This window comes from Trachemys scripta, chromosome 4, assembly GCF_013100865.1.
Source record: "Trachemys scripta elegans isolate TJP31775 chromosome 4, CAS_Tse_1.0, whole genome shotgun sequence".
In the NCBI taxonomy this organism is placed as follows: Eukaryota; Metazoa; Chordata; order Testudines; family Emydidae; genus Trachemys; species Trachemys scripta.
The window spans coordinates 29,612,402-29,639,473 of NC_048301.1; the positions used below are offsets into that span (position 1 = coordinate 29,612,402).

The following is a 27,072-nucleotide window of genomic DNA, read 5'->3' on the forward strand; positions in this document are numbered from 1 at the left end:
CGGCTCCTAGATGGGAGCCAGGGGTCTCCGCACACTGCTCTCACCCAAAGGCACCATCACAGCAGTTCCTAGCCAATGGGAATGTGGAGCCGGTGCTCGGGGTGGGGGCAGCGCGCAGAGCCCCATGGCCCCCCCTCTTAGGAGCCAGACCTGCTGTCCACTTCCGGGGCACAGTGCAGTGCCAGGACAGCTAGGGACTAGCCTGCCTTAGCCCCGCAGCACTGCTGACTGGTCTTAGAATCATAGAATATCAGGGTTAGAAGGCACCTCAGGAGGTCATCTAGTCCAAACCCCTGCTCAAAGCAGGACCAATCCCTAACTAAATCATCCCAGCCAGGGCTTTGTCAAGCCTCACCTTAAAAACCTCTAAGGATGGAGATTCCACTAGCTCCCTAGGTAACCCGTTCCAGTGCTTCACCACCCTCCTAGTGAAAAGGTTTTTCCTAATATGCAACCTAAACCTGCCCCACTGCAACTTGAAACCATTACTCCTTGTTCTGTCATCTGCTACCACAGAGAACAGTGTAGATCCATCCTCTTTGGAACCCCCTTTCAGGTAGTTGAAAGCAACTATCAAATCCCGCCTCGGTCTTCTCTTCTGCAGACTAAACAATCCCAGTTCCCTCAGCCTTTCCTCATAAGTCATGTGCTCCAGCCCCCTAATCATTTTTGTTGCCCTCTGCTGGACTCTTTCCAATTTCAATGGCCCATTCAGCAGTGCTGACCAGAGCCATCAGGGTCCCTTTTTGACCGGGTGTTTTAGTCAAAAACTGGACACCTGGCAACCCTATGCCACTTTAAGACTTGTAAAACACAGTTGAGGAAGATGGCATGGAGTTTTCAGCAGCTTGGTCATGTGACCAAACTCCCTTGGCTTTGCCTGATAATCAGAGCTGATTTGGGGGATCATCAGAAAAATGTAAACTTACCCAACAAATACCGAGCTATTTTGAAGCTTCTACCTTAATATGACCTTTTTTTAAAAAAAAAAAAACTATAAAACCCCCCATCGTTCTGCTCTCTTTCACATGTGTGAGGTGGTGCGTTGCCATTCTGTTCCCTTTCATCATTGGAAAAATAAGTCTGCCCTATGTCTGACACTAATGCTTCTCTCAGCCTTTCCTGTGATCTGTCTCCTGAATGAGACAGATCACCTCTCACTTTTTATGTTTCCGTGGGATTGCTCTATCAGGTTCTAGTGACCAATGGGTGTTTGCCCCATGGCATATCTTAATTCCAGACATGTTTTTGGCAGTACTGGTCCAATTCCAATACTCGTGAAGCTAAATTACAGTGAGTAAGCTGAAAGTTTGTTTGCAGAACTTTTATCTGTTTTAAACAGGAGTGTTTACATGTGAGATAGACATGCTCATTTTTAATCAGAAGCAAATTCCCAAAACAGAATTGCATGAAACATTTGACATCTTGGAATCTAATCATTCTAGCCATGCAGGAGAAAGGGGGGGGGGGGGGGGGGGGAATTGCCTTCAACAAGATGTACAAAGGTAGAAACTTATATTTCTGCTTTGTAACAGTGGGAAATCCCCTAAAAAAGAGCTATTTGGGCATTGTGGGTTGCAGGGCGTGATAAACATTTTTATGAATGTATTGGCAGTATCATTTAGACCACATTTTTTTGAGAGAGTTGTATCTTCAGTATTGGAGAAGTCAGCAGGCAGTGATGACAGGGAAAGTTGTACCTAGGGGTGGTGGTCCTGACTTTCCTTTCTCGCGACCTCTATTTCCCCTTAAGTGTTTCCTACCCTAACCTCCAAGTTTAACTTGAATTTGCTGTGTTCTAAAACCATTTTTGACAGCCCTGAACTGTGATAGTTATAGTAGGTTTATATATTATGAGTTTATAATCCTGTCGTCTTTACTTTCAGGTATGGGTTTTAGCTTTCCCACTATTATTCAGAGGATCCAAATAATGCCCATTCATTATAGGTAGAGACTCATGCTTATGTAGGTTTTCAGTTACATGTAGCTACTCCATGCAAAATTGTAGCATTAATAGTGTGAAAGTTGAGGAATCCAACTCACAAAGCTAAGTATAACTCTGCCCTCTTGTGTCTTTGAATTATGACACCAAATTCAGACTTAGGGCTGGTCCACACTAAGCTCCCAGTTCGAACTAAGATACGCAACTGAAATCACGTAGCTGAAGTCGAAGTATCTTAGTTCGAACTTAAAGGTACTTACCGCGGGTCCACACGCGGCAGGCAGGCTCCCCCGTCGACTCCGCCTACTCCTCTCGCGGAGCAGGATTACCGGCGTCGATGGTGAGCACTTCCGGGATCAATTTATCGCGTCTAGACAAGACACGATAAATCGATCCCAGAAGATCAATTGCTTGCCGCCGAACCAGCGGGTAAGTATAGACATACCCTTAGTGTAACTCTCTTGCCTTCAGTGGAGTTGCACCATAGAATGAATTCGGCCAATATCCTCTTTAATTCATGGTATTAATTAATAATTTATCTATAATATAATCTGGAATTTCTTATGTAGCCTTGCAGTAAAGTGCCGACCATACCGATTTTAAGACTTGAACTGATTTTTAAGCCTCAGTAGTATTACAAACCAAGGTATGTTTGAACGAAATCTATTCTGCTGATGTTGAGTTGTGCATGCACAGAAATACTGAGTGGAATTTATGGAACAAATATGAGATTTTTGGAGTATTTTTTAACACTGCTCAAAAATGGCTGAATAGATTTTTCTGAAACTTAAAAAAAAAAAAAAGCCTCTTGGCTTAGGTGTGACTTTTTAAATTTTATTGGTTATCAGATCCATTTTTATAGCAGAAATCTTATAAATCTTGTTTTACAACTTAAGAGATAAAATTACTATTATACAGAAATACACAATTCTAAATTGACCTTTGGAAGGCCTTAAAGCTCTATTTACAAGACCTGTCACCAGTCTCTTTCTTCTTTGTGATATTGACCACATATTGTGGTTGATGCTTTTCGCCTTCTCCTTCTGTCTTTTTAGTTGATAGTGTCAATTAACATCTTTTATCTCATGTTGAGATCCAAGCTTCTAGTTTTTCTTGCATTGAGATGTGTAACACGTTTATAAGTTGCCGTATCAAAATTCTACACAATATTAAGATTTTCTTCTCCTTCCTCCTGTCTGTTTTACTAATTTTTATATCTTAAGTTTTAGTTTTACTTTGACTGTTGTTGTGGAGATTTCTCCCTTTCTTAGTGCAAATCTGTGAAAGTGATAATGAAATGCAGTTTACTGGAAAACTCCAGGTTTAAGCTTCTTTAAGTCACAGGGCCAAGTATTCTGTCAATTTAAAGAAGGGCTTTTCTCTGGTAAAGACTGAGGATTCAGAACTCTTGTTCCTTCTAACAAATCTCTTGTGATTGTTACTTTTGCTTTGGGATCCTTTGAGAGTGAATAAACTGAACCAGTGGTTCTGAGTTATGGAAATTGCCTATTTATTTTAATGATTGTTTACAAAGGAGGCCAAGACTTCAGGAGCATTCTCTTTATTGTATATTGTGTGTATTTTATCATACAGAAGTACCCCACCCTATTTCTTCAAAGCAGTCCTCACAGCTTCTACAGCCAAATGTAGAGTGTTACAGGGAAGCTGTTGTCATCTTTATAACTAGCGAGAAAAAAAGATGGTAAATAAGCAGCACCAAGCTATTCCAGAAAGGTGGATTCTGTAAATAAACAGTTTGGCTCTCAGAGTTGTGTTACAGATTTAGTCTTTCTGATGTATCTGTAGGGATTAGTTTTTGGCAGCTAAAATTCACAGATTAAAACTGTCTATGGACAGTGTGTTAATTTGCTATAATAACCTTCATAATGATTTGCATTTCCGTATTGCCTTTGATCTAAGTACCTCAGAGTTTCAAGAGCCCTTTTTAGTTAAGCCTCACAACACCCATGTGAGGTTAGTGTTCTCCTCATTGTGCAGATGAGAAATCTGAGGCACAGCTAAATGAAGTGATTTAGCCAGTCGCACAGTGAAGCAGTAGTGTTGCTGGGACTAGAACACGTCTCCTGGTTCTCTATTCTATTCTTTAATCACTCGGCAGTGAAGATTTAAGGAAGGCTGTTGTGACTGTGGGTCTGGATGCTGGAGTCCTGAGCATTAGTGGTGGTGGTGTCCCAGTGTGTTATTTCCAGTCACAGGCTTTGCAGTACCCTAATAGGAAATCCCTGGGCTTTAGAAGGAGAACTAATCCTTTTTTGTACTTGGATTGGGATAAATAAAGCCACTTGGTTGCACCTTGTATGGTCATGATGAAGCTTTCAGTGTTTTTGCTGGAGGCCCCCCCCCCCCCCCGCCCCCGGTAGAAAGCTATTCTTCTCTTTTAAAAGCTACTTTGCTGAAAGCTTCAGATGGCCCGAGGGATGTTAATTGTTCTCATCCTAGCTTGACTTTTCTAGACGTGATTGATAGGAGGGACTCATGTTGCTTCCAGAAATAGTTGCTCCACACGAATGGAGGGAATTGGGTTGTAAGAACTTTAGAGCAGAATTCTTCTCTGAAAAAGTGTATCCACATTGCCATCATCCTACATCTGCAGTATTTGGATTCTGCTGATTTTTTTTTTAAATGTTGATACTTTGCTTCACAAATCTTAAGGATCATAGAAGTTAGAGAGGGAAATGATTTTAGTTCATCTCTTACCTTCTCTCTGCCAACCCTGTCCTCTACAATATATCATCTGGTGCTTTGTCCAGTTTAATTTTTACAGTCCCAAGCGTTGAGACTTCCACCACATCTCACTGCCAGGAAAAAAAAATTCCTGACCAATATTCAATCTAAATTTTTCTTTTTTATTAATTGCATTTCATTGCTTGTAGTATCCTTGCATGTCACCCAGAATAATGTACTCCTTGGGGTTTATACCCCTCCGGTTCTCTATCTCCCTTCCACCCTCTTATTTGTTGCTTGGCTAAGTTATTCTTTTACTCTTTCTTCATAGGTCAGTTTCTCCAGTTCCCTGATCATTTTTTGGCTTCTGTGCGAACTACCTCCAATTTTTTTATCTTTCTGAGAAAGTGAAGCCCAGAACTGAATGTCAGGTTCCAGGTGCAGCAGTGCCATAGAGTGCTACAACATCACTTAGTGCCTGTTCATATATGCAGCCTGCTTTTGCAAGCACACTTATCACCTACATTTGGATGAGCATAACCTTGAGTCTGGCCTGCATCCAAAGTGGGGAGGTGGGGATCAAACAGTGGTTCTCAACCTATTTACCATTGTGGGCCGCATATGCAGCTCTCTGTGTGTTATGTGGGTCGCATCCACACAATATATATACTACCTGCATGGCCCTGACGATGTCACATGGGCCACAGGTTGAGAACTCCTTGGGTAGAGCAATGGAAGGAAAAGAAATAAGGATGAAAAGAGACTGGGACAGAGAAGGGAAAGAAGGGGGGAGGGAGAGAGAGAGAACAAAATAAAAAAAAAATGGGGTGGGGTAGGGAAGCAGCCCTGTCAGAGCAGAGTCTTGAAGAGAAAGAGGAAGGGAGGGTTAGAGAAAATATAGTCTGAGTGAAAGCAGGTGCCGCAGAAAACATATCAAGACAGAAAATGAAAAATAAGGACAAAGGGGGGAGAGAACAAGAAGGCACATTGACATTTCAGCTCTGATTTAATGGTGGTGCTGTTTCAAATAGCAATGACAAAAATTCTAAAACTATTTCCAGCACTGGATTGGATGCAAGACTATCCCTCTCCCCCCTTTAGATGTAGTGCACGTGAGCCTCTCAGGTTCGATCCATGTTAGTATTCTTTTTCTTGCTTTGTTTGTTTTTCTTTGTTTGTTTTAAGTGACAGATACACACCTGGGGTCTCTGATCTGGCCAAGTGGCATCCTGGTTGTGTTTCCAAATTCAAGTCTCTGCCATAGGCTGCCATTGTACTAAAAACAAACAAAAGAGCCTTCTGTAATGCCCAGTTCAGAGTGAGTAAAAAGAGGGCTTAAGAACTTAGTGAGTCTCTTGCATCATGGCATTCCTTAGATTTTTAAAGCGATCTCTTCACTGATTTCTTTGTTTTTGTAAATGCTGGGGAAAGATATTGTTAACAATTATGTTTATCAGGGATTGAATTTATTACCTTTTCTTTGATCATTATTATAAATAAATTAGCCCTGAGGATTTCTAGGAGAAAAGAATGCTAGATTGTAGTTCCCCTGCAGTCAGTGGTTAGTGCTTAACAATATTCTGTAGATATTGAAGCCAGTAAATATTGTTTAGGTTTTGTAGTTAGAAATGGTCCCTCCTTATTTAACAGCTCTGCTCCCTCTTGCTTCAGGTCATCCATAAACCAGGGTGACGTGCATGGATGGAGCTGGGAAATGGGACATACGTCTACACAGCAACTAGACACCCAGGGCTGGGCTGTGCCAGCTGACTCGGGCTCTCAGGGCTTGGGCTGCGGGGCTGTTTCGTTGCTGTGTAGACTTCCATGCTTGGGCTGGAGCCTGAGCTCTGGGACCCTGCCATTTGTTCAACAGCAGAGGACAAAAGATTATACTGTCCTTCAAAACCATCAGTATTTCTGTTGGATGACCAGTGCTCTTTGTTATGGTCTGATCAGAGCTGGTTGACCTTTTTCCTTGCAATATTTCTTTTGATGAAAAATGGCCTTTTTTCCATAAACATTTTCATTTTTTTTTAATTTTCAGTGTGTAGATGAAAATATAAAACTGAAAAGTGTTTGGCTTTTGAAAACCACCAAAACAAATGTTTTTTGTTGGGGAAAAAATGGAAAATTTTGATGACTTTTTTTTTTTAAATGTGCAGCAAATACTTACCATTTCCTGACCAGCCATAGTTCTGATAATTGAATCGTTATGCATGATTGGAGGCAGAAGGAGCCCACTTTGACTTTAAAATCCCAAGCTGACTACTCAGGACTGGCATTCAGAAAAATCACTTGTATTTAGCCATTGGGAGAGGGTGGACATGTAATCCTCCCCAGATTTGCTTGAAAAACATTCTTTGGCAATCACACTTTAATGTGAAGCTCTAATCTGAAAAGTGACTGTGTAAAAGTGGCACCATCTCCTGTTATCTGTGTGGACTGAGTTATATCTCCTCACTTTCCTGACAAAAGTAAATATAACAGAACTACTTTTTACTTCTATTAGTCATGCAGAACTAATACTGCTCTAGAAAAGGCGAGGTAGGTGTGTGTATTGGGGAGGTGGCATCTTCTATTAGAAGATCTCAAAGCACTTTAAAAACATAATTACTTAGTCCTCAGTAGACCTCTGCGAGTAATGCAAATAATTATTATCCCCTTGTTTACAGATAGGAGCAAATAAGGCCCCAGTGTCACAGAGTGACTCCGTGGCAGGGCCAGGACTAGAACTCAGGATTCCTGACTCTCATTCATCTGCTCTCCTCTCTAGACCAGTTCTTGTTATGGCCATTGTTGTCCCTCTTGGTGATGGTTTCCTATGGCAACCGGAAACCATTTTTTGACTGAGAAACAGTGACAGCATCCAATAATGCCTGATGCTGGAATGCATTGCTACCATGGGTTAAATCCACCTTGGGGTGCTTGTTTACACAGGGTTTGGCTTATATGACATAACTGGGTCTCTCAGTTTCATGCTGATGAGAACCAGGATCGAGATCAGCCATCAAACACTAAATTTGCATACTGTCTCATATGGGTTCTGATGCTGAGCAGCTGTGCGGAGCCTGCTTTCCCTCTGATAACGGAGGCTTAGTGGAGAAAGCAGGATGCTTTCATCGGAAAGATGCAGCGCATTTGTGCAGCCCCAGAAAGGTTAGTAATTGGTGACTAGCAGCTGTGTTTTTGAAAAAAACAAGCACTTTTAGAGTCTGCAGTATGTGCAGTTAATTCTGAGAAGTAGCTTTCTGTGCTTGAGGCTGGGATCTTAAGCTTGTGGGGGAAAGTGCTTTCCCACTAATGAATTCCGCAGGCAAGAATCCTGCCCCTGATGGTGGTGTGGGTAGGATTGGAGGCTTACTGTCATCCAAGTCAGCAACTCAGAAGCATCAGGACCACTCTGAAGTTCCAACAGTTTTCATTTCCTCTTATTCTGTGTTGATCCAGCTGGTTCTTTTAAACACTGAAGTCAAAGAAATTATAAGAACTTCTCGCTTGCCCCCTCCCCATGTGTCGTGTGACTGGCAAGAACACTGCAGTGTACCAATATCAATTGTTAGTCAGGATGGGGAAATAAATGGAAGGAAGTGAGATGGAATCCTATGTCCTTTTGAATATACTCACTGAAGGCAAGAGTTATTTGTGAGCTTCAAGCATATGGGTGGGAAAACAGCCTAAGCCAAAGTTGTTCCCACATGTCCATAAACTAAATCTGATTCCTCAAATTAATCCAAGTTAAGAAACTTTGCTCTGGCAGAAGCTTGTAAATATTACAGTACCTGTCACTTTTGGATGCTGTTTTCTGTTTTCATAGCAATGAGCTGAAAGCTTTGAAGTGTGGGAAGTTTTGTTTTGACTTTTAGAAATTGACCTCAAAGCATCAATCTTTTTATACATCTGCTCCTTTGAGGCTACATGAAAATAGACCCTTAATTTTTGCAGGCGAAAACTTTTTATGATAACAGCATGGTTTAATGGTGAGAACTATAAACCAGGAACTCCTGAAGTATAATCCCAGCTCCAATGCCCACTCTCTCTGTCGGTTTTAATGCTTAATTTTTCCCATTTGTAAGCTGGTGGTAATGTTATACCTATCCTCAAAGGAGTAGGAGGATTAATTTAGTCAATGTTTGTAACGAAATTTCCAGATGTAAAGCACCATGTAAATACTAAGAATTACCATGCTCATCTTTTAGACTATACATTCTTGAGGACAGACAATGTCCTTTTATTCTGTTTGTACAGTGCCTATGACAGAGACCTCAACATGGTTGGCCACTCTGAGCTATCACAATAACAAAGATAAATAGTAATAATTACATGTTAGTTTCACTTACTGCCAAGCCAAATTTCTGGTTGATCCAAAAATGTAAATTATTTCTGAGAGATGTACTGGTAACAATTATCTTTCTCCTCCTCCTGTGTTGGTTTCCAGCTGATATTTAGAGGCAAGTGAAGCCTTCATTATTGCTGTTGAACTCTACTCTTTATTGTCACTTTTTGTTTGGTTGTGTTTTGGTTTTTTTTTTAACCCTCCTAATTAGCAGTGCTTAACTTCGGGCTTGTCTTTACTGCAAAGTTAACAAGTTATAACTTGAGTGTTGCCCCTAAGTCAACTCCTATCCACACACAAAACCTTTAACTCAAAGGGTCGATCTTCACTGCAGACTTAACCCAGGCTCTTACTTCCATATTGTCCCTAGCTCCTATCCACACACACAGCCTTCTCACCTGAGTGTGGTGGCCCTTTCAAGTAGGGTGATGTGAATTGGGTAGAACAGCCCTGAAATGCAGAGTTCAAGTCCTGATCCCAGGCTGAATGATTCTGGGACATATTTTATCCTGGATTCCCTGCAGCACTGCTCAGTGCTTGCCCAAGCCTCAGGGGCAGTGCCAGCCTCTTGCCAGTGGTGGGAGGAGGGCTGAGGTGGACCTTAGCACCCTCGTCGCCATGAGGCCCGAACCCTGCCGCCAGGCCAGAATCTGGAGCCGAGCAGTAGAAAAAGCCACTCAGGCTTGGGGGGAAGAGGAGGAACAGGTGCAGGCCTTCGAGGTAGCGAGGCTCCTGCAGTTGTCTCACTTTTGCCTTTTGAAAAGGTAGTCACTCTGCTTTCAACCCAGGCTAGCTGTCTCATCTGGGGCTATAAGCTAAAGCCTACTTGGGCTGGTAACCCCCCACTTTGCAGTGTGGATACAGGCTAATCAATTCTGCCACTACTAGTCCTTGCCTTCCCACAACCCTCACTCCCACCCCCATGTGCCCAGAAGGACAGACAAGTTCTCACACAATTCACTAGGAAAGAATCCTAGAGAGGCTCGGCTTACTGCAATGCTAGTAACCATGGGATATGACCACAGAAGTCCTACAGCAGCAGCGTGGATACAATCAAGTTGACATACTAAAGTGTAGCTTTGCAGTATGGCTGGTCATATGTTGGCTAGGCTAACCTGGGTTCTTATCACCTGGAGTGAAGATATACAGTCACTTAGACACTTGAGAATTTTACCTTAAAACAATAGATTGTGAGGCAAGATTTGGGCTCTATTCTGTGCTGTGTCCTTGGGTGAGTAATATGCAGCTAAATTTTCAAAAGTGGGCAGTGATTTTGCGTGGCTACTTGTGAACATTTTGTCCTTTCATTTCTGTTTCCTTCAAAGTGGGTCTGTAAATTGTTGCCTTTATCCATTCTGATGATCCCAGAATCCCAAATCCATGTTTGGCGAATGATCTTACAAGTGCTTTGCTTTACTCTCTTAGTGGAATAACTAGGAAAGAAAACAGCTACTGTGGAGAGAGCCAATAATGACCTGAACTGGGAGTCAAAAGCCCCAGATTTCCATTTGACTCCTCTTTTTGTCTTGCAGATGAGAGGATCTGTTCACCACCCTTTATGGAGCTGACAAGCGCCTGTGGAGAAGACACCTTGCAGGTCATAGAGAAGAATGGACTAGCATTCCCATTCAGTATGTAAACAGGCTTTTTATCACATATTCTGAACATTTGCCCTTTAAGAGCACTGTAACCAATGTAGAACTGCATGTTTCTTCATCAGGGACACTAGAACCTTTCTATAATTAGCACCGTTAAACTGAACAGTTGGTATGTAGAACAATATCTCTCCCCACAAGCTTCTGAAGAGCTCCCTATGGATGTTCTCTACCTCAAACACCGCACTGCAGTAAACAAAGCCACGTTCTTGGGAAATCCTGGTAGTTATAACATTTATACTATTGTCTTGAACCTGCTCAGGAGGTTGCTCCCACCAGCCATGCTCACTGTTTTTCCTCAAGAGAATAATTTTTCCCCCTACCCCAAAATCCAGATGGAAAATGTGCCTTTTAAATGCCAGGAAATTAAAAAATAATAATAATAAAGTGTGTAAGGCAGGTTTGAGGGCTGCAGCCTCAGGCAGCTGCAGTAAGCTGATTGTCCCATTGTAACAGACATCCACACTGAGATTTTTTTGATTCCTTTCCTCATTTGATCCCATCAGTGTAAAATGAACAGAAGTGGTGTCTGCTCTGTGACTTAGTCTCCTGTATTAGGCTATGGGTACGTTACGAGGCTTTTAGCGACACAGCCATGCCACTAAAAGGCACGTAGCGTAGCTGATGTTTGCCGGCTGGAGAGAGCTCACCTGCTGACAAAAAACTTCCACCCCCCATGAGCGGCAGCGGCTTTGTCATCAGGAGAGCGCTCCTGCCGACAAAGCGCTGTTCACACTGGCGCTTTTCGTTGGTAACAATTTTATTGTTCAGAAATGTGTGTTCTTTTAACACCCCTGAACGATAAAAGTTTTGCCGATGAAGTGCCAGTGTAGACAAACCCTTAAGCTGCAGTACTTTGTAAGTTACTGAGGTAAACCAATTATTGTATTGCCCTCTTCTCACTGAAATGAGATGCAGATCTCATGAAGTTATACTGTGAAGCAACACCCTATAGCCAGCTGAATGATTTCGACTCCCCAGTTCATTCACATTATAGCCTGGTTAGCAGCAGTCTGGTTCTGCAGCACAGAGGTGGTCAAACTGCACAGCAGTGGTTCCCAGCCACTCGGACTGCAGTTTTGCCAACCCCAAGGTTCAACAGCGAGAAGTCAGACCTCCTCCCCTTTCCCCCCCGCCCCCCCCCCCCAAAAAAAAAAAACGAAACAAACCCACCACCATGAGATCTTTTTAGAGAGAGATTATGCTGTGGGGTTTTTTTGTCCGTCTTTTGATTATTATTTTTATCTCCACCTGCCCATCCCCTGTGTGTATGTGTGATGATGATTAGTGTTGTCCACTCTCTCAATTGTACTAAGGAGAATCCTCTCTGTAGGAGCTCCCACACCCTGCACAGCAATTAATTCTGCCCCATCCCTCAAATCAATCCTGCCCCCCCCCAGCTCCCTCATTAGTTCTGCCCTCATATCTGCCTATCGCATCAATTCCGCCCTTCTAGCCTAACCTCTGCTCCTCCTGCAGCTCCTGGGTTCTTCACCCCACTCTTCCAGGTCTGGGTAGTAACTGCAGCCGGTTCCTCCCCTTCCCCCTTCTCAAGCCTGGTGTTGTAGGAATGGAGAGCGGGAGCAGAGAGCAGGCTGACCCACTGTTCACAGCTGGGCAGAGGGAAGAAGGAAGTGGAGCTGCTCTGAACTGCCGAGAGCACTTTCTGCACCCTCGTGTGAGAATGGAGTGGGCTGGTGATGAGAGGGAGACAGAGCTCTTCCTGCTTTATGCACAGTCCTGGCTGGCTGCTCTTCCCCAGAAGGCAGCAGGCAAGTGGGGAAGGCAGCCATTCAGAGCGGGTTTGCACAAGAGCACTGGCGCTGTTCACATGATCGCCAGGCTGACTTGAGCCCCGGCTGAAATCAAGTGACTCACAAAGAAATCTCGAGAGTTATGAACACTGGCACTGCTATTTCAGGCATTCGTAACTGGTGCCTTGTGCTACCTTCCCACCTAAATGATCAGCTTCTGTGCTGAGCCCTTGGTGCTAGTGCTGCCTGTCTTCTCCTGTGATCTGTGTACTCTGACCCAGTGCGTATCACTCCAGTTCCAGAATAGCAGTTAAGAGACACGGGTCTGGAGCAGTCCAAACTCCATGGCAATGAACAGCACATAGAGTTGAGACAGCGAGCTCTAGCAAGTCTAGCTGGTACCATTGAGGTCTTAGCCTTGTGAACTGCTATATGGGTTGGGAACAGGTGGTACAAAGAGTTTTGTGTGTGGCCCGTTTCGCTCATTCACTCTCTCTCCTTTTTTTTTTCCCCCCTTCATTTACAGTTTGTAAAACCAGAGTGGCCCATGGAACCAACTCTCATGAGGTGAGTAAAAGATCTTTGGGGCTTCAGTCAGCTTTATCCTCTCCTGACTGCTTATGGGTTGGTTGGGAGCTCTTCTGTGCAATAATAGAGTGATTATTATCCCCCAAACTATTTCCCCTCCCCCCTTACATGTCCTTACTTCAGATACCTTTTGTAAGGTTACTTGGGCTCAGTTTAAACAGGGCTTATCGCCCTTGAGCAGAAGTTCCATCTCTAGCAACAGAGTGAGGCAAGAGCTGGGCTTGTGAGTCCTTCCTTCTTCAATCTTCCCTTTGGTGGGAGATTAGGCCAATTGGGTCTTCTCCCCCCTCACCCCCTATCTCTCAGCTCCATTGTGTGGTGCTGATGGTGAGAATTGGTTCTGAAATGTTGAGCCTTTGATCCTGTTTCCGGGTAGAAGGGCTGCCCAGTGTCTTCTCTTCAGTGAGATAGGCATGGGGAGAAGATGGGTGAGGAGAAGCAGCCCTCCTGCACTCCTCTTCATGGCAGGGGGAAGGAGAAGGGAGAAGCAAGTAGGGACAGAGCCACACATAGTCCCAGTTCTCTTCATGAGGTGGGAAGGGAGAGTGGAAAGGATTGGGCTGGGAGAAGCATCTCCTTCCCTGCCCTTTCAGGGAGGTGGCCATAACTGAAATGACTATTCCTGATGTAAGTCAATCTCCTGTGCATTTAGCTGGCCATAAATATAGGGAACCTGAGGTGAAGCACCTCCACCTTTTCCAGAATCTTGGGAGCAGAGGTCGAGAAACCCCATTTCAGCTCATTCTCCTGTAGCTTTCTTGCCTCCCTCCTCCTCAAATCCCAGTGTGAGAATCCAGGCCCTACTCCCTGTAAATAAATATTTTCTTTCATTCGTTCTTTCATTCACAACTTATCTATGGCCACATCCAGGTTTCCCAGCTCCTTCTAAAATCTGCAGCACCCTTGAGAACGAAGGGCCCTGGAGTGAAATGCAGATCTAAAGGAACAGGGTGCCTGTTGGTAAAATGAGGAGTGACCAATATTCACTGTTAAAGAAATCATTTTTCAGTTGGACCAGGCATCCTGTTTTACAAGACAAGGCACATAGGTCCCTTGGGAGTTTAATTAAGGGATTGACTGATAGCTGCTGGCCACTCAATTTTTCAGATACTATTCTTTTGGAGATCAGAATCATGTGACCCTGCTGCTGGTTCTCCTGTAACTGTCACCTGAAATGCACAAAGCTTTCAGTGCCTAATGAGTTAGCATGGAATTTCATTACCGTGATAAGCCCCTCCTTGCAGTTCTTATGAAAAGTACTGACTTATTTAAGTTTTCTGCTAGAACCCCAACATCTGCAAGATGTGATGCTCCAATAGAGTTGTACTTCTGTGGCTTTTCATGGGAGCTGATCATTACTGCACAGGTTGGTGTCCTCAGCGATGCCTGAGGTCCTGCATGACACTTCAGTCCCTCTGGAGCAGAGCCATTGTTGAAGTTGCCATGTTCCCCCAGGGGTAGTATTGGGGCTCATTTACTGTCAGATGGCAATCTCTCCTGTGATAGCCACATGTGGAGAATGGCTGCTTGAGAAACATGGAATGTTTTGTTTGTTGAAAGCTCCTAATGTGAAAACAGCACTTCCAGTGACTTGAGCACAGGACTGGAAGCAAGTAACTGTAGTTCAGTTGTCCTCTCTGTGGCCTTAGGCAAGATGCTTAACCTCTGTGTATAGTATTGGAGTTGTGTCTAGAGGCCCCATCCAATTTAGTTACAGAAGCCTGCTTGCACAGGTTATTAACATGCGCATATTGGATATGGGCTGCCAAATAGATAGCATCTAGTAGAATAATGATAGAGTAAAAAAATCAGTTGCAAATAGGCATTGGCTACATGCACTAACTTGCACTCAGAAAATGTTAGAGAATCTCCTGATTGTGTATGCATGCAGCAAATTATGTGATCTCATATGGTCTGCCAGATATAGAAGAGAACAGAATAATAAGCAGCTTGCTAGAGACAAACATGTTCTCAGCCCTTTAGTCATAAATGTATAGTCATCCCATTGCTTATTTGACTAAAAGTATTACTTTTTGTTGAAATATTTATCATCTTATTGTACAGGAACAAACTAGAAAGCTAACATGAATTCAGAAAAAGCTCCATAAACTAAGAGTACAACATAAATCAAATTGACAGGTACACATAGAGGAGATAGAAAGTGTTCCATGGTATGCAATTTGTAAATCCCTCCGGTTAGCCTGACTTTGCTGAGATTCAGTTAATTGTAGAAAGCAAGAAAAGGGGCAGAGTTTATGGAGAGAAATGGCTATCTTTGAGAGGGATTCAGAGTCAGGGCTCATAAGCGGTGTTCTGAACTCTGCCATTGTGACCTAGGACAAATCACTTAGACTCTCTGGGCATTATTCTGGACCGATTTGAACTCAATAGGAAAACTAGTAGTCCCTTTTCAAAGTGACAAGATCATGGATCACTGCAGCCGGGTCTTTGCCTACAAAGAGCGGGCATAGCCTTCAAGCTAATTAAAGATGTGAATAAGCATTTCTGGCCAGTGACTTAATCAGGGTGCCCAAGCGTGGAACTGTGTATCATGTGATGTGGATTCAGCTGGCTCTTCAGAGTGTTTCCTTTTACCCATCAGCATCCCTTCCATCTTATATGGGCTAGGTTTGAGCCAGCCACTATTCATCGTTGAGCCGCTAAATGACTTTCTCTGTGGCATATTTCTTCCAGTCCCTGTGTCATTCATTTAAGGGGGCTCTACGATGTGGGCGATGGGATGAAACTGAGCCAAGGCAAATGTTGGCTGAGCATTGCCTAGCAGAGAGGGCGGTTAGACTCTGAAAGAATCTCTCAGTGAAGTGGCAGAAACCACAGTTGCCTGCGAGATTTAAACCTGGACTGAACCAAAAAAAGAACTGTAGGGAACAACTTTCATTGGCGAAGAGGGTCAGGATGATCTAATACATCTATTTCTTCATCTCTCTGATTCCCTGTATAATCGGATAGGTATTTTCCAGGTTCTGTCACTCAGATATTTTATTGATTTTAAATTAAAAACAAAATTGGGATTGTTACATAACTAACAAAGATAAAATGACATTGTACATGTTAAAAAGAATCTTAATTTAAAATGATGATGTGTGCAACTGAAAGCCACGCTGATAACACCCTCAGGGACTTAGGCTTATTGCAGCAGTAAATGTAATAAAAGAGAAGGTAGCTGCTGAGAAGGGATTTGCACTTGGTTTGCAGAAGTAAATGTAATAAAAGAGAAGCTAGCTGATGAGAAGGGATTTGCACTTGGTTATTATCCCTGGATAGATTTTTCCCAGATCACATATTTCAGCCAGACAATGTGAAATAAATGAAAGCCCAAATCCTTGTGGAGAACTGTTTGCATTTTGTGTTTCAGATGGCAATCATATTCAACCAGGAAGGCTTGAAGGCCATCCAGCCCCCCTGCGTGATTCAGAGCTTCATCAATCACAACGCTGTGCTGTATAAAGTGTTTGTGGTTGGGGAATCCTACACTGTGGTAAAAAGACCATCTTTAAAGAACTTCTCGGCAGGCATTTCAGGTAAAGTGCCTGTGTGCACCAGTTTAACTGTTAGCATGAGCTCAGAGGCCCTTGGCAGCAGAGATCCTGAATGAAAAATGTTTTTGAATAGGCTGCTAAAATTAAAGCATCTGCTTTTTACATGCTGTATTTCCTCCTCTGTGTTATTTCAACAGGAAGGGAGATAACTCATCTGCTCTGGAATACATGTGAATGGGGTTCTTATAGTAAATGTTTATGTGAAATTAACCTGAATCTTACCTGTTAAAAGCTGTGTTTTATGTCATTGTGGAAGTGGAGAAAGCTCCTTTACTAGAAACTCTCTAAACAGTCAGTAGGTTCATTTGTCATTTGCTCTTGAGTTATAATTACAAGATAGAGGGAAATTCCTGGATTCCATCATTTTGGAACTTCCTGTCCCTGTCTTTACCTTGTTCATTTTTTGTTTGTGTTTAAAGTAAGAGCAGTTGAGTTCTCCCATGCAGGAGCCTCTAGGTTTGTTCATGTGAAGGCCAGTTCTTGACATTCTCAGGGGAAATACAGTTGATCATTTTCATTTGGTTCTAGTTGGAAACTATTTTTAGGATAAGCGGAGTGGAGCTGCTGGACTAATGGTCCTCCTGTAGTTATCAACAGGTATAGTTATAAATCAACAGAGACCATTTGAAGGGTATTAATTGAGTCTGCTGCAATTTCCTTTTTGGAAGAAGAACAGCTTTCTGTTGTGAAGCCTGAGGAATTGAGAAACTACATTCAATGGACTATAGGAAGCAGAAAATCTTTAGTGGGACTAGTATGAGTGAAATAGTGATACGTTTATCAGCTAGTGTGAGAAATTAACATTAGGGAAATGTACTGAAGCATCAACTAATTTTAAGGCATCTTTATGAAGGACAGTGTAGATGCAACCATTAGCTTGTTAGTCTAAAGTTTTAATATTATTTTGAATCCCATGTAAAAATGAAATTTGCAGATGGTTTCAATGAATCCCTGGATTCCAAGTCTGGATTTCTTGGCCTAAAATCTGCTGCTGGCAAGGGACATGTTATGAGCAAGGGATCAAGCAGGTCTGACTGTTTCAAGAGTCTACAGTAGCTGGTTGGCGAAATGTGAAGTCTTACAAAGTAGGAGCATAGACAGGCTATTTGAATTTCTGCCCCTTGGCTCCACCTCCTGAGCAGCACTTCCTCCTTCGGTGATTAGCACTGGAATAGGAAGAATAAAGCTCAGCAGAGAGCTTGTGGGACGTTTGTCATTTGTGTCGTGAGGATTTTTAACAAATAGGCATCTTTTCCTTCTGGGACTGCTTCTTTGCTCCTGCCCTTCTTCACGCTCCCTGGCATTCATTCCTCTGGCTAGGAGGATTGCATTGGTTAGATTGGTCGGCGTGGAGCGCTAGAAGGGGTTCAGTCCCCTTTGAAACAATATCTCGGGACTTATCTTGACATTCCTTTTATTTAAAAAGCCAACGTGGGATATTCGGCCTCTGCTAAGTCAGATTTGTATTTGTGTTCCCACCAGCTTTGCCCAAGTCCAACTCTAACCTGCCCATGCTTCTCAGGAACATTCATAGTTATGGACAGCTAAGCACACACTGGCTGGTTTTCAGAGCTGCTGAGCCCCCCACCTGTGGGAGATGCAGCTGCTGGGCGCCTCTGAAAATCAGGCCACAGAGCACTTAAAAAACCTGCCTCAGATCTTGGCTACTGCTCTCTAACATGTTACCAAAGGTCACAGATTGTTTTGGTTTTGCCTCCCATGATTCCTGCATCTTTCCCATAATAAAGCGCAGTAAGCCTGTGGCTGTGATTAGCTGCCGTGATCCAGTCTGTGGAGGGAGCAGCCTAGTAGAAACACATCCTACATCATGCTGCAAGTGTGTGATAACTCTGCACATTCAACATTATGTTTGGTTTGATGCTGTCCCAGATTCATGTCTGGGTTTATGTATACCATGGCGGTGTCCTCTGGTAAACCCAAGAGGACAGGTTGCCATAATGGAATGCTGTCACAACATTTCTCCCCCCCCCCGCCACCCTTCTAACTCCCGTTGGAGGGGTCCTCTAGGAGGATAAATTGGCCTGGGAGGGTGCATGGCCGGAGAATGTGCTAATACAATTCCCTGAGCAGCCTCCATGGCAGGGCTGCTGTGGTGTCGTCAAATTAAAGATCCTTCATGCCTACCCCCCACTGGGGTGAATTTTGCTCTCTTAGTCATGGGGGTCCACCTGGGGTACAGGGCAGTATAATTTACACCTTCCCTGCACTTGCGTGGGTGGATCTAGTGCCAACGGTGAAATCATCTGCATTTCCCATCTGTCATGTAAATGAAATCTTGCACGTTTTCAGTTGAATGGTCACTTTAATTCCTAACAATTTCCTAGGAATTATTTCATTAACTTACAGAAAACGTTCTTTAATGAGTGGGATTTATTTGACTGCAGAAATGAAACCAGTTCTATATAATGCACACACACCCATGTTTTATTTACCTTATCTGTGTCCTGAAATCTTGAAGCTGTGTGGGTCTTGGGCTAGGTTTTCTGCCATGGCCAGGTGCCTATGTGCAAGAGGAAGCTTTGCACGACTGTCGTGCAAAGCTTCCTCTTGCATGCACAATGTGCCTCAGATGGCACGTGACCAGGATTCATCACCAAATTTGGTCCGCTGGTTGGATCATTAGCTTCCCCAGCTTGGGCCAGATACTGACAGGCACGCTGATCTATGCCCCCCATGACAGAGTGGAGCACATTATCAGCCATTGAGCTGGATTAGATTCCCCGGGGTTGCACTGCCACCTAGTGTTACATACAGTATAAACCAATCCTTTTAAAATTCAAATCCAACTATCCATTCATTTATAACTTCCTTTTAATTTCAGATAGAGAATCAATATTTTTCAACAGCCACAATGTGTCGAAGCCAGAATCCTCCTCTGTCTTAACAGCAGTAAGTAATCCAGGTCTTTTTTTTTTTTAACATTGATAGAAAACAAATCTCTTTTTCTTATGAAGCTATTAATGAATAATGACTCTTGTACATGAATTGTGCCCTGTCAGCTCCCAGATAGCAAATTGAGATCTGTTTGCTACTTAGAACCAGCACAATTTAAAGCTGTTTCCCTGTTCATTTGATAGCCCTTACAAGGTTTTAATCCTTTCCATTGTGGGAGCAGAGATGCTGCTGCATGTCTGTCTGCTGCTTTGCTGTGCTTTGCCTTAACTGAAAGCCAGCCCAGATGGGGAAAGGAAATTTCCTGAGTAATAATTTCTAGTACCTTTCATCTCCAGAGAATTTTATAAGCCTTAATGAATCCTTATAGCACTCCTGGAGGTAAGGGAGTGGTATCCCCATTTGAAAACCCAAAGCAGAGAAGTTAAGTGAGTTGCCCAAGACCGTGAAGATATGCACCTAGAATGTAAGCATTCCTGAGCTCTGAGCAGTAGGCCACACCTCTTTATTTATACCCTCAGAGTACATTAACCCCAAGCACACCTTTATTGTGTTTACGACTAGCCCTGTTAATAGCCAAGGTAAAGGTGGATCCTGCAAGGTGCTGAGCACTCTCAATTCCCACTAAAGTAATCTTGCAGGATTGAGCCCATAGTGTGTCTCCAGATTCTTCTCTGGTTCATGTGATCTAGTTGGTTTGTAGTCAAAAGTTTAATACAGTGAACAGATGTAGAATTGCAATGTCCCACTAATTGACATGCTAAATATTATTCATGTCACTGAACTAATCATAAATCCCTTCCAGTGGCTAAATTTTGTGATGAGTGTATGTTTATACATGTTTTTAGATATATACACAGCTGTTCTGTACACAAAACGGTACTTGTATTGCTCAACCTCTTGGCTAAGAAATGAGCGTGATTAAATTTCACATTCACAAGTGACCCGAGTCACTCTTAATAATAAACTGTTCTAAAATAACTCAGACTTCAAACCCAGACCTCCCTTATTAAACAACTGCCCTGAGCAATGCCCCAAAATGCTGAGCGCAGTAGTGATGCACCTTAACACCTTCTGTTAAGTAACTCATTCTTGTCAGCCCCTTAATCAGTCCCTTAAGGCAGGTTTAATTTTAGATTGGCTTATCAAATGTACATGATGAAAGGCAGAATATCTGCAGTGCAGGAGTAGAGGCTGCAGTTTTCTTTTGATTTTAAAATGTGTGTCTAATATTTAAGATACTGGGCCTAATTCTCCATTCAGCTTGATGCTGGTGTGTGTATCCACTGATTTCCATGAAGTTACACCAGTGTAACAAATAGAGAATCAGGCCCACTGAGTACAATAGATGAGCCTAACTTTTACTGTATATAGGATGCAGAATCAAGAAAAGCTCTTGTGGCTTCTTCCCTGCAGTTGGATCCTGCAGAATATAGAATGGGGAAGCTCTGTAAATCAACACGTATACTAAAGAGAGAGCCCAGTTCAGAACCCCTCAGTTGTTTCTCTTTGTCTTTTTCACTGTAGCTTGATAAAATCGAAGGTGTGTTTGAACGGCCAAATGACGACGTCATCCGGGAGATCTCCAAGGCACTGAGGCAGGCTCTGGGGGTTTCCCTCTTTGGGATTGACGTTATCATTAACAATCAGACCGGCCAGCATGCAGTCATTGATATCAATGCATTCCCAGGTAAGAGAGACCTTTCAGCTTTCACTAAACTGTGTGGATACCATACCGTGTGTGTTCAGTGAGAATTAGTATTGCTGTTCATAGAATCATAGAAGATTAGGGTTGGAAGAGACCTCAGGAGGTCATCTAGTCCAACCCCCTGCTCAAAGCAGAATCAACCCCAACTAAATCATCCCAGCCAGGGCCTTAAAAACTTCTACGGATGGAGATTCCACCACCTTCCTAGGTAACCCATTCCAGTGCTTCACCATCCTCCCAGTGAAATAGTATTTTCTAATATCCACCTAGACCTCCCCCACTGCAACTTGAGACCATTGCTCCTTGTTCTGTCATCTGCCACCACTGAGAACAGTCTAGCTCCATCCTCTTTGGAACCCCCCTTCAGGTAGTTGAAGGCTGCTATCAAATCCCCCCTCACTCTTCTCTTCTGCAGACTAAATAAGCCCAGTTCCCTCAGCCTCTCCTCATAAGTCATGTGCCCCAGCTTTTAATCATTTTGTTGCCCTCCTCTGGACTTGCTCCAATTTATCCACATCCTTTCTGTAGTGGGGGGCCCAAAACTGGACGCAGTGCTCCAGATGTGGCCTCACCAGTGCTGAATAGAGGGGAATAATCACTTCCCTCAATCTGCTGGCTATGCTCCTACTTTTGCAACCCAATATGCCGTTAGCCTTCTTGGCAACAAGGGCACACCGTTGATGCATATCCAGCTTCTCGTCCACTGTTATCCCCAGGTTCTTTTCTGCAGAACTACCGCTTAGCCAGTCGGTCCCCAGCCTATAGCAGTGCATGGGATTCTTCTGTCCTAAGTGCAAGACTCTGCATTTGTCCTTGTTGAACCTCATCAGATTACTTTTAGCCCAATCCTCCAATTTATCTATCCATGTTGACTGTTCCTGATCACCTTCCTCTCCTCCAAGTGCTTCAAAATGGATTCCTTGAGGACCTGCTCCATGATTTTTCCAGGGACTGCAGTGAGGCTGACTGGTCTGTAGTTCCCCGAATTGTCCTCCTTCCCTTTTTTAAAGATGGGCACTATATTTGTCTTTTTCCAGTTGTCCGGGACCTCCCCCGATCTCCATGAGTTTTCAAAGATAATGCCAATGATTGTACGATCACATTAGCCAACTCCTTCAGTACCTTGGATGCTCCCTGGACTTGTACATGTCCAGCTTTTCTAAATAGTCCTTAATCTGTTCTTTCACCACTGAAGGGCTACTCACCTCCTCCCCATACTGTGCTGCCCAGTACAGCAGTCTGGGAGCTGACCTTGTCTGTGAAGACCAAGGCAAAAAAAGCATTGAGTACTTCAACTTTTTCCACATCATCTGTCACTAGGTTGCCTCCCCCATTTAGTAAGGATCCCACACTTTCCCTGGCCACCTTCTTGTTGCTAACACACCTGTAGAAACCCTTCTTGTTACCCTTTATGTCCCTTGCTAGCTGCAATTCCAGTTGTGCTCTGTCTGCCTTCCTGATTACACCTCTGCATGCTCGAGCAATATTTTTATACTCCTCCCCAGTCATCTGTCCAAGTTTCCACTTCTTATAAGCTTCCTTTTTGTGTTTAAGCTCACCAAAGATTTCTCTGTTAAGCCAAGCTGGTCACCTGCCATATTTGTTATTCTTTCTGCACATTGGGATGGCTTGTTCCTGCACCCTCAATAAGGCTTCTTTAAAATATAGCCAGCTCTCCTGGACTCCTTTCCCCCTCATATTAGTTTCCCAGGGGATCCTGCCCATCAGTTCCCTGAGGGAGTCAAAATCTGCTTTTCCGAAGTCCAGGGTCCGTATTCTGCTGCTCTCCTTTCTTCCTTTTGTCAAGATCCTGAACTCAACCATCTCATGGTCACTGCTGCCCAGGTTGCCACCCACTTCTACTTCCCCTACCAATTCTTCCCTGTTTGTGAACAGCAGGTCAAGAAGAGCACAGCCTCCAGTTGGTTCCTCCAGCACTTGCACCGGGAAGTTGTCCCCAACACTTTCTAAAAACTTCCTGGATTGTCTGTGAACTGCTGTATTGATCTCCCAGCAGAGGTCAGGGTGATTGAAGTCCTCGTCTACCTCATTCTCCTGGTCTGGCGGTCTATAGCACCACCCTTGTTGCTCTCACCTCTAAACTTAACCCAAAGACTCTCAACAGGCTTTTCTCCAGTTTCATATTGGAGCTCTGAGCAATCATACTGCTCCCTTACATACAGTGCAACTCCTCCATCTTTTCTCCCCCACCCGTCCTTCCTGAACAGTTTATACCTCTCCATGACAGTGCTCCAGTCATATGAGTTACCCACCAAGTCTCTGTTATTCCAGTCACTTCATAGTTCCTTGACTGTGCCAGGACTTCCCATTCTTCCTGCCTGTTTCCCAGGCTTCTTGCGTTTGTGTACAGGCACCTAAGGGTACATCTACACTACAGCGGGGAGTCGATTTAAGATACGCAAATTCAGCTACGTGAATAGCGTAGCTGAATTCGACGTATTGCAGCCGACTTACCCCGTTGTGAGGACGGCTGCAAAATCGACTTCTGCCGCTTTTTGTCGGCGGCGCTTACTACCACCTCCGCTGGTGGAGTTAGAGCGCCGATTTGGGGATCGATTGTCGCGTCCCGACGGGAAGCGATAAATCGATCCCCGAGAGGTCGATTTCTACCCGCCGATTCAGGCGGGTAGTATAGACCAGTCCTAAGATAACTAGCCGGTTGCCCTACTTTTTCAGTATGAATAAGGAGGCCTCCCCAGTTGCACCTTCTTCATTGTGTTTCCTCCCGGTATCCCACTTACCTTCAGGCTTAGGTCACCATCCCCCAGCGAACTTAGTTTAAAGCCCCCCTCACTAGGTTAGCAAGCCTGCCTGTGAAGATGCTCTTCCCTCTCTTCGTTAGGTGGATTCCATCTTTTCCTAGCAATCCTTCTTCCTGGAACAACATCCTATGGTCGAAGAATCCAAAGCCTTCTCTCCGACACCACCTGCGTAACCACGCATTTACCTCCACAATTCGATGGTCCCTACCTGGTCTTTTTCCTTCAACAGTGTGTTCCATTTTAAGCAGGTTCCCAAGACGGCTCTCTTTTGGGCTCCCTGAGTCTAAGGCATTGCTTGTTAGTCTTCTAACCCTCAATCAGCTATGTTCTCATGAAAAATCTGTCCCTACGCAATACATTTAAAAGATATATTTTTTGTGGGGAATTAGGAGTCACAACTGAGAGTAATTGATTCGGGAAAGATGCTGGAATCCTAGGAGCACAGAAATTGCCATAGTGGATCAACCAGCATTCCATCTAGTTCAGTATCCTGGCAAGTTGCTAGAGTTGAACCCTGAAATATAAAAATAAAAATAATCAGGTTTAATTTGATATTTTCCCCCTTGTCCTGTTAGTGCAGGATACAGCCCAGAAACAAAGGTGATTCAATCTTTGGAACGTCTGAATCAGTGTTACATTTCCGGGGTCGGGCTAATGAATGTATTGTCTAAGGTTCAGGAGCTATTTCCTTGTGTTTGCTTTTCATTTGACATATTTATCTCATTAGCGAATAGTGGTGTTGGCTTCAAGTGACGCATGCAAGACTGTTATCATGGTGTAGTTCCACTACAGTGGGTCTCACATTTTTTGTATTGTAGAGCACTTTTTAAGATAGAGATTAGAGTTACCATTCGTCCGGATTCTGCCAGACATGTCCGGCTTTTTTGAGTTAAAAATAGCATCTGGGGGGAATTTGTAAATGTCCGGACTTCCCCCCATGCAGAGCGCGCGCGGCTGACAGGGCAGCTGGCCGGATCGTGCCACTCGCACGTAGCTCTGACATCCAGAGCCCCTCCTCCGCTTCCCCCTCCTCTTCCCTGCAACTTGAGACCACCCCCTTCCCCCTCCCTGCATTCGCAGATCGCCGGCGGCCGTTCGCCTCGGGCCTCCAGCAGTCTGGAGCTCCTCCCCTGCTCACCCTCCCCTGCTGCCCAGCGCGCTGCTCCACAGCACTCTGTTCTGAGCAGCGCGGTAAGGGGGCCAAGGGGTCGGAGAAGGGGCAGAGTGGTTCTGGAGGGGGCAGTCAAGAGACAGGGAGCAGGGTTGGATGGATCAGGAGTTTGGGGGGGGCTGTCTGGGGGTTGGGGGTGTAAGGTTTTGGGCAGTCAGGGTAGGGTTCTAGGGGGGGCAGTTAGGGTGGGGGGAGTCTCAGGAGGGGGCAGTTAGGGGACAAGGAACAGGGAGGCTTAGGTAGGGGGTGGGGTTCTGGAGGGCAGTTAGGAGCAGGGGTCCCAGGAGGGGGCAGTCAGGGGACAGAGAGCAGAGGGGTTTAGATGGGTCGGGAGTTCGGGGAGGGGGGGCTGTCAGGGGGGAGTGGTTGGATGGGGCGTGGGAGTCTCTGGTGTCTGTCTGGGGGTGGGGGTGTGGATAAGGGTTGAGGCAGTCAGGGGACAGGTAGGGGGTAGGGTTCTAGGGGGCCAGTTAGGATGGGGGGAGGGTCTCAGGAGGGGGCAGTCAGGGGACAGGTAGGAGATAGGGTCCTAGGGGGCCAGTTAGGATGGGGGGAAGATCTCAGGAGGGGGCAGTCAGGGGACAAGGAGCAGGGAGGCTTAGGTAGGGGGTGGAATCCTGGGGGGCAGTTAGGGGCAGGGGTCCCAGGAGGGGGCAGTCAGGGGACAAGGAGTGGGGGGGAGGGTTGGAGGTTCTGAGGGAGGTGGGAAGTGGGAGGGAGTGGAAGGGACAGGGGCGGGGCTAGGGCAGGGGCGGGGCTAGGGCGTGGCTCCTCCCATCCTCTTTTTTGATTGTTGAACTAGAGATCCTATCACAAACCATCTCCTTCCTAATCTTTCAGTCCTGTTTCCTCACCTCCCTGAGAAGTAGGTAGAACTAAGGCGTCTAGATGAAAATAAACTCACTTTAATGTGATGAATATCACTATCGGATTTGATCCCCTCCCATTGGATCTGTGTTGTCTTTCCTCTCCATAGATACAGGACTTCCTTTAAAAACACTTACTTTCCCCGTGTTATCTGCAATTCTCCAGCTGCTCTTCAGGACATTTTACAACTTGGTTTTGCCCTTCTCTGTGTTTGCCACCCCTCCTGGTGTTCATGTGATCCGTAAACAAATGACAAAACATTTGCAAAAAGCGGAGTGTGAAGAATCACTTAGGATTTTCAGTGGTGCTTTTAACCAACTAAACTTCAATCTCTCTCCCCTTTCAAAATGCTGAGCGTCCTGGTTAGGATCCAAGCTAACTGTTTAAACAGGGGAGTGCTCCCTCACTGGAGCAGAAACATCCATGGAGCACGTGGAATCACTCTGCACCTCACCATTTCTCCTTGTTGTGCTTCCAGCATGAGGTTGCATCTTGAGCTATGCATTAGACATTCCCTTTGTGTCCTGCATTTTGAGCTGCATGATAGCTTGTGCTTTGAAGGGGGTTTGGATCAATAGTCTATTCTCTGTAAATACGTGTTTTGGACAAAGGTGCAAGTACATTTCTTGCCCTTTTGAAAGAGAAGAGAAGCTCTGTAACTTTTTAATCTTGTTTTTTTGTTTCATATTCTTAAATTTGTTATCAAGCATTACAGATAGTATAGAGGTGCAGCTGACCATTGGTATTATAACATGTATTTATTTTAGATTTGTAAGAAATTATACACCTGTCCTGATCTCTAGGGGCCTTTGTCAAAAATATGGTAAATTCAAAAATAATCCACTTCCCTGAGCTAAAGAAAATGGCCAACGACGATAAAAACAAATTCAAACGATACTCTTTCCCCACAGACGTCAGCCCTTAGCTTGCTGCTTCCTCCCCAAATGGTTGGGTAGAGAGAGATGGGCCTTGCAGAGTGCCCTGAAGGTATTGCTTCAAGCCAAGAAGGCCCAAGTTTAAGACCACGTAAAGACGACATCTTTCCAGCAGCCCCTTCTGTTGGATCCCTTTCAGTCCAGGTCTCAAGCAGCTCTGCTGACTGCACTAGAGTGC

General features: G+C 44.4%; 1 protein-coding gene across 4 annotated transcripts in view; it reads left to right on the forward strand.

Annotated features, from left to right (window-relative positions):
• Window positions 1-27,072, forward strand: part of ITPK1 (inositol-tetrakisphosphate 1-kinase) — a 228,671-nt gene that overhangs the window by 186,679 nt on the left and 14,920 nt on the right. For all 4 annotated transcript variants that reach the window (XM_034768065.1, XM_034768064.1, XM_034768066.1 and 1 more), the window contains 5 exons: window positions 10,493-10,591; window positions 12,896-12,936; window positions 16,334-16,499; window positions 19,360-19,427; window positions 20,958-21,120. In XM_034768065.1, coding sequence (XP_034623956.1) covers window positions 10,493-10,591; window positions 12,896-12,936; window positions 16,334-16,499; window positions 19,360-19,427; window positions 20,958-21,120 — 537 coding nt within the window. The remainder of the gene's footprint in view (window positions 1-10,492; window positions 10,592-12,895; window positions 12,937-16,333; window positions 16,500-19,359; window positions 19,428-20,957; window positions 21,121-27,072) is intronic.